This window comes from Hydra vulgaris, chromosome 14 (genome assembly GCF_038396675.1).
Source record: "Hydra vulgaris chromosome 14, alternate assembly HydraT2T_AEP".
In the NCBI taxonomy this organism is placed as follows: Eukaryota; Metazoa; Cnidaria; class Hydrozoa; order Anthoathecata; family Hydridae; genus Hydra; species Hydra vulgaris.
The window spans coordinates 6,137,166-6,144,368 of NC_088933.1; the positions used below are offsets into that span (position 1 = coordinate 6,137,166).

General features: G+C 32.8%; 1 protein-coding gene across 1 annotated transcript; it reads left to right on the forward strand.

Annotated features, from left to right (window-relative positions):
• The first annotated feature begins 2,894 nt into the window (after window positions 1-2,894).
• LOC136090863 (uncharacterized) lies at window positions 2,895-5,528 on the forward strand. Its single transcript, XM_065817839.1, has one exon. The coding sequence runs from the start codon at window positions 2,895-2,897 to the stop codon at window positions 5,526-5,528; it is 2,634 nt and encodes an 877-aa protein (XP_065673911.1).
• The last annotated feature ends 1,675 nt before the right edge of the window (window positions 5,529-7,203 follow it).

A 7,203-nucleotide genomic window follows, 5' to 3' on the forward strand; every position in this document is an offset into this window, starting at 1 on the left:
TATATATATATATACATACTCAACTTAGTTTCTCCGCGCAGCGGTTCGTGTTTCGGAGTTAAAGAGTTGAGAGAGGGTTGCACCACGAATAACAACTAAAAAATAAAAAACACAAAAAAATGAGTAGCCTCTTTGACTGTAGTGGCCCCCCTCAGGCCATGGGAAGGTGAATAATATAAAAAAAAAAAAATATATATATATATATATATATATACATATATATATATATATATATATATATATATATATATATATATATATATATATATATATATATATATATATATATATATTCAGCATTTAAAAAAACATCTTTTGATAGTGTTTTCATTGATGATGTTAAGTTATATGATGAAATAAATAAAAATTGTAAACATAAGTATATCATCAAATGTTTATATTATACTGTATGTTATATGTTATACTGTATGTTGTAAAACATTAAAAAGTATTTATTTAACAATATAAATTTTTTGATTATTCTTTTATTCAATAGAATGAACCCAGATGAGTATATTGTTACACCATGTAACCATTACTTTGTAAAGAAACTAAGTTGAGTATGTAAGTGTTTGCAAAGGTTTACTTCCAGAAATCTTAGAGAATCTTCTCAGTGCAAGAAAAAAGTATGTTACTAACTTTATTTTTAAATTAGTTTTTAGCTAAATTAATTTAATTACATACATAAATAACAATAAATGAATGATAAATCATTCATATTATACAACTCATATCCGATCAAATCAGGTGTGCTTTGATAGCAATGGTATGATCGCGTAAAAAAAAATGTTCAAAAATTATTTACTTCTTTTTTCTAAACTAAAGTATTATAAAAAAATAATGTTCATTTTTTAGATGCAGTTTTTAGTAGATGTTTTTTTTATCTAGTTCATTATTTCTTTCTTAAGATAGACTAAAAATAGTAATATAAATATATTTAGAACTCTCAATTTTGTTTATTAACGGAATGATATTTTTGAAACAAAATGATTTTTAATAAAAAGTAGAACAAACAAAAACAAATATTCTTACTAAGTTTTTATTTCAAAAATTAAAAAGTATAAAAATCTTGAAATTCTTTTTAATAAAATCTTTTATTCATTTAATAAAACCAACATTTTCTGCAAGATTCAACTTTACACTTCAGTAAATTTATTTGCCTTAAAAAACATTGTTACCAATTTATTTTAAAATGTTTGCTGAGTTACTCAAAATATATTTTGTGAAGTTTTTTGTAACATCCTAAATAAAGCAGCAATAAAAATAGCAATAAAACAGCATTAAAAATGCAATAAAAATACAATAAAAACACCTTAAAACAGTTTAAAATAATGAAAAAAAAAAGATTTATTAGCAATATAGTAATAATAAGTTTGAAAAAAAAATTGGAAAAAACTTTTGACATCTCACAGTGTTATCAATCTTTGGTTGTAGTTTTTTTCACTAAAAGAAAATAACTTTTAAAATAATTTTCATTTGTACCTTCTTTGATTCTTTATCTTAACTTTAACATTTCTGTTTATATCATTAAAACGTTAAATAATTGTGAAAATGATCCAAGTTTCACATATCAAAATTTTTTTTGACTGAAGTCAAACTATCTCAGCAGCCTCTTTAGCATATTGACTATAATTTTAACATGGTAATTATGGTCAATAACAGCATTATGGTCTAAAATTTGAAGTCTAAAATTATTTTGCATCAAATTAAAAACTTAATATTTAAACAAACATTTTGGTGTAGTTTTACTTAAAAAAAAATTTTTACTTGGTGTAGTTGTAATTAGTGTAAATAACTGTATTATATATAAACTATTGTTGTATTGCGACAGAAGGAACGTTGTGGGTGTGTCATTTATTACATTGTATATAACGTTTATAATGTTTATTATACCCTCGGGGGTATTTGCAAATGTATATATATTGAGTAAAGATATTTACAAAGTGTGTGAGAAAAACAAATATAGAATTAATATTACAAGCTATTTCGGCAATGAGTATAGTGATAAAGTTTGCAGATTTGGTGTCGCAATACGATGGTTCGGGTGAGTTTTCAGAATGGATACAGAAATTGGAACTGGTTGCAAAACTTCAAAAAGTTGACGAGTTGCATGTGGTGCTCCCCTTATTTCTCTCTGGCGGAGCGTTTGCCGTTTATCAAGGTCTTAGTGATGAAATAAAAGAAGACTACAAAGAAGTGAAAAATGCACTGACTACTGCCTTCTCTGCTTCTCCGCTAACAGCATACAAAGAATTCGTCAATCGCCGTCTTAAAGAGAACGAGTCTGTTGACGTATATCTCGCAGAATTAACGAGGCTGAGCAAGCTAATATCAACCCACGTAAGCGAAGAGTGGATAAGGTGCGCATTCATTCTCGGGTTACCTGACGAAGCAAGAAAACAGCTGCAAACCGCATGCTCAATATCAACAATGTCGCTGTAACAGATCGCTGAAAAATCAAGAAGTTTGGTAATTTTACGTCGTAAAGAATCATGTTTTGTTAGTTGCGTGAATCCTGTTGCCATCAGTCCAAGGCAGGTTCCTCAAGGACGCGGAAGAAAGACCGTAACTTGCTACCGTTGCGGCGAGGATGGACATATCAGTCGAAATTGTAGCGAAGAAATTGACAAGAAGAGGTGTTTTGTGTGTGGAATGGACAATCACCTGGCCCTGCACTGCTATAAAAAGTGTACAAACTCAAAAAACGTGGAAGGGAAGCCACCCGTTTTTGTGCGAGCGGCTTCCCACAAAATTTAAAACCGCCAACTCTCTGCGTATATGTTAATGGAAGAAAAATAAAAGCATTGTTGGATACTGGATGCTCCAAATCCATTTTAAGTCGGGAAATTATAAACGAAAAAAATGTCAAACTCGCAAAAGAAAAGGTTGTTATGATGAATGGAAACTCAATTGAAATAAAACACCAGATTGTTGTTAATCTTTCTATAAATGATACCACCATCGATTTGGAATGCCTGGTGGCAGACATTGTTCCCGAATATCAAATGCTACTTGGTATGGACGCAATACGACTGCTTGGAGGTGTCCGAGTCGGGAGGGACGGCGAAACCATAAACTTCAATGTGGAACAACTAACTATCGGTGCTACTGCTGTTTCTCAAGAAAAAACGAGTGAAGTATCCTCGTCTACTATTCTAAAGCTGATTGATAAAGACTTCGTAGCAGAATTCAAAAATGGCAGTTGGAGCGTGTCTTGGAAATGGCTGATGGAACCACCAACGTTAACTAACAAAATTCCAAACTATCATATCTCTGAGGACGTTAAAAGTGAGTACGCAATGGAAATAAGTGAATGGATAGCACAGGGATGGCTGAAACCATTTGAAGGGAGATGTAATGGCATCATTCCATTGATGGCAGTAACTCAACGAAATAAGTTAAAAATACGTCCGGTGATGGACTACCGGGAGTTGAATCAATTTGTATCCAGTCATACTGCAGATGGCGATGTTTGCAGTACCAAACTTCGCAACTGGAGAAAGTTGGGAGAAAATCTTGAGATAATCGACTTAAAGAAAGCGTACCTGCAAATTCGTGTCGACGAAGCATTATGGAAATATCAAGTTGTGGAATATGAAGGGCAGCGTTACTGTCTAACAAGATTGGGTTTTGGTTTAAATGTGGCGCCCAGAATATTGACTAAAATCTTAAAAAAGGTATTATCCTTAGATAAATTTGTCGAGTCTGGGACGGATTCATTTATTGATGATATCATTGTCAATAATAACATAGTGTCAAGTTGCAGAGTTCAAGAACTCTTGGAAAAATATGGCTTGGATTCTAAGTTGCCAGAAAAACTTGTCGGTAGTCGTGTGCTTGGATTGCGAGTGTACAAACAATGCAACCAAGTCCGTTGGAAACGTGACAACATACCCAAAGTTCCGGAAGGAAAAATGACACGTCGGCAAATCTTTTCTTGGTGCGGACAGCTAACCGGGCATTTTCCAATAGCAAATTGGCTGCGCCCTTCGTGCAGCTATCTAAAAAGAGTTTCGAGTAGTTGTGGATGGGACTCTTTGGTGAACGAACGAGTTGTTAAGTTAGTAAGCAGTTTGAATAAAAGACTTACAAAAGAAGATCCCGTTCATGGGTCATGGAACGTCAAAAACATTTCTGAAGCAACAGTGTGGTGCGATGCAAGCAGTTTAGCTATTGGCATAGTTTTGGAAGTGGCTGGGGAAATAGTAGAAGACTGTTCGTGGCTGAGGAAACAAGATGATACGGCTCACATTAATCTTGCAGAGTTAGAAGCCGTGATAAAAGGAATTAATCTAGCAACAAAATGGGGATTCGAATGTATTAACATAAAGTGTGATTCGGCTACTGTTGTCGGTTGGTTGAGATCCTTAATTATCGGTGACAAACCCGTTCGAGTACACGGTCTTGGAGAACCACTTGTCCGTCGCCGGTTGTCATTAATTGAAGACCTTGTGAAGGAGTGCAATATAAAATTAAAACTTTTCCTGGTAAAGTCAGCAGAAAACAAAGCCGATGCTCTTACGAGAGTACCACAGAACTGGCTGCATGCAAACCATTCTGCAATGACAGCAAACGTTGTACCGCCTGATGTGAAGTCGTTTCATAATCTTCATCACTTTGGAGTCAATCGAACACTTTATTTGATGAAACAAACATATCCGAAGGAGAAAGTTTGCAGAAAAGACGTTGAATCAGTCGTGAAAAGTTGCGAAAGATGTTTATCGGTGGATCCTGCGCCGATTAGATGGGAAGAAGGAAATCTTGAAGTTGGAAAGAGCTGGCATCGTTTGGCTATTGACATAACCCACTACAAATCAGAGATTTACTTGTCTATTATTGACTGTGGAAAAAGGAGCAAGTTTGCAATTTGGAGAAGGCTACAGAACGAGAAAGAAACAACAGTGTGCTTCCATTTAGAAGAAATATTCCGAGAAAGAGGACCTCCGTGGCAAGTTCTACTTGACAACAGCAAGACTTTTCGCTCAAAACTCGTTGGTGAATTATGCGCAGATTGGGGAGTGTCCATCTTGTTTCGTTGCGCTTACAGGCCATCTGGAAATGGAATTGTTGAACGTCATCATCGCACAATCAAGCGCATGGCAGCCAGAAGTGGCAAAGACCCGTTAAAAATGGTATATTGGTATAACATAGCTCCCAGAAAAAATGGCGAGGAAACATCGCTCCCCTACAAAGCTATATTTTCCTACGAGTGGAAACCACACACAATTTCTGCCAAAACTAACGCGGAAGTTCTCCACAACTATACACAAGGACAAGAAGTATTTGTAAAACCACCTGACTCAAAATGCACGAGCGAATGGAACAGAGGAAGAGTCTCAGATGAAGGACGAGGAGTTTCGGTAGAAATCAATGGATTGCCGAGACACATGTCGGACGTCTGTCCTGCTCCCATTGTAGCTGACTTGTCTATCAGAGAATTGGAAGAACCCATCGCGGATAACCTAAATCTCCGAAGATCGACGCGAGTGCGGAGGTTTCCGAGTAAGTATGCGGACTTTGTGATCTAGAGATCAAGGGGTGTTGTAATTAGTGTAAATAACTGTATTATTTATAAACTATTGTTGTATTGCGACAGAAGGAACGTTGTGGGTGTGTCATTTATTACATTGTATATAACGTTTATAATGTTTATTATACCCTCGGGGGTATTTGCAAATGTATATATATTGAGTAAAGATATTTACAAAGTGTGTGAGAAAAAACAAATATAGAATTAATATTACAATTTTACATTTTTTTAAAAATCAGAACTTTTTAAAAAAATGTAAAATCAATATGTAAAGTTTGAATTTAACTGTTTTTGATTTTTATCTTAGAGAAAAGATATTTTGAGTTTTTTAAAAAAGAAGTTGAAATTTTATGAGGATATTTTAAGGTTTAAATTAATTGATTTAAGCAATGCATTTTAAATTTTCTTCACTTCTGGCTCTTGTGGTAACTTGTGGTAAATTATTATACATAAAACAATCACCATGGCAACTATAATAAAAAGTATTGTTAATGTGACAAGCACAACATTATAGCTCAACATATTAGCACAAAATATGATAAGTCAAAGCTATTTTTCTTCTTTTTTTCATCTCTTTTTTACCTTCTATTTTTTATCTCTTGATTCTAATGACCCTGTAAAAACAAAGACTTCTAAAAAGTATTTTCAAGATCTAGCTCAATAGTTAAATGTCCTTATATAGGTGTCTTATCTAGATATCTGCTTATAACATTTTTTAGACATCTTTGTAAAAGATAAACATAAGCAAAATAAAAAAATAAATAATCAAAATAACTAAAAGTAAATTTGGATAACAGTATCCCCCCCTCCCCCCAGTATATTAGATCTAGACTAAAATTCAAACCTACCCTCCTTTTATTCTCCCCTCCTCCCCTCTCCTATTAAGGACTCTAGAGTAAGTGTATTAACAATAACATCTTTCTTTAAAATGCAAGACACGTTACGTGTAATGTTAACTATTTAATAACCGCCGTGTCTTTTATTTTAATAATATTTATTATTATTAATATATTAGCATCATTTAGTTAATTAATAAAAAAATATTCTAAAAAAAAATGTAAATAGATTGCAATAGGAATTAAATACCGAGCGCAGGCTCCCCAAACAAATTTATTACCCACAATATTGTAACTCAATAAGTTAATAAAGTTTAGATCAAATGAATGGGTTTTGACGCATGATATTTTTAAAGTATTTAACGCGTTTTAAAATTAAATAACTTATGCATGATTAATACGTAAGCGTTACATCAGCGTTACACTGTCAGGGAATCAGGGAATCAATGACTTGGATAAGCATATACTAGTTAAATATTACATTATTTACATTTTTGCTTGTGGGTTTATAAAAACTCAAAATATATTTTTGAAAATACCTAATCACTGCAATGCATAAGTCATTTATTACAAAAGAGTATTTTTTAAAAAAATATAAAATAGTAACAACATAATGAAATTTACTGAAATTGAATTTCATAATATTTATTTATATCGCTATATAAATGTGATGATTTTAGCTGTTTTAGTTGTAACCTGTATCTGAATGTTTGAGTTACAGAAACACTTACGTATCTTTAAGGATGTTAAAATAGTTTTAACTCAAAAATAAATATTTACCAGTTTGTAATTTTAAAAATAGGGCAAGTGCATTAAATTTGATGCATTAGCATTTAT

What these genes read in the sequence shown, in the direction of transcription:
- LOC136090863 (XM_065817839.1), top strand. Translation starts at nt 2,895, where the DNA reads ATGAATGGAAACTCAATTGAAATAAAACACCAGATTGTTGTTAATCTT.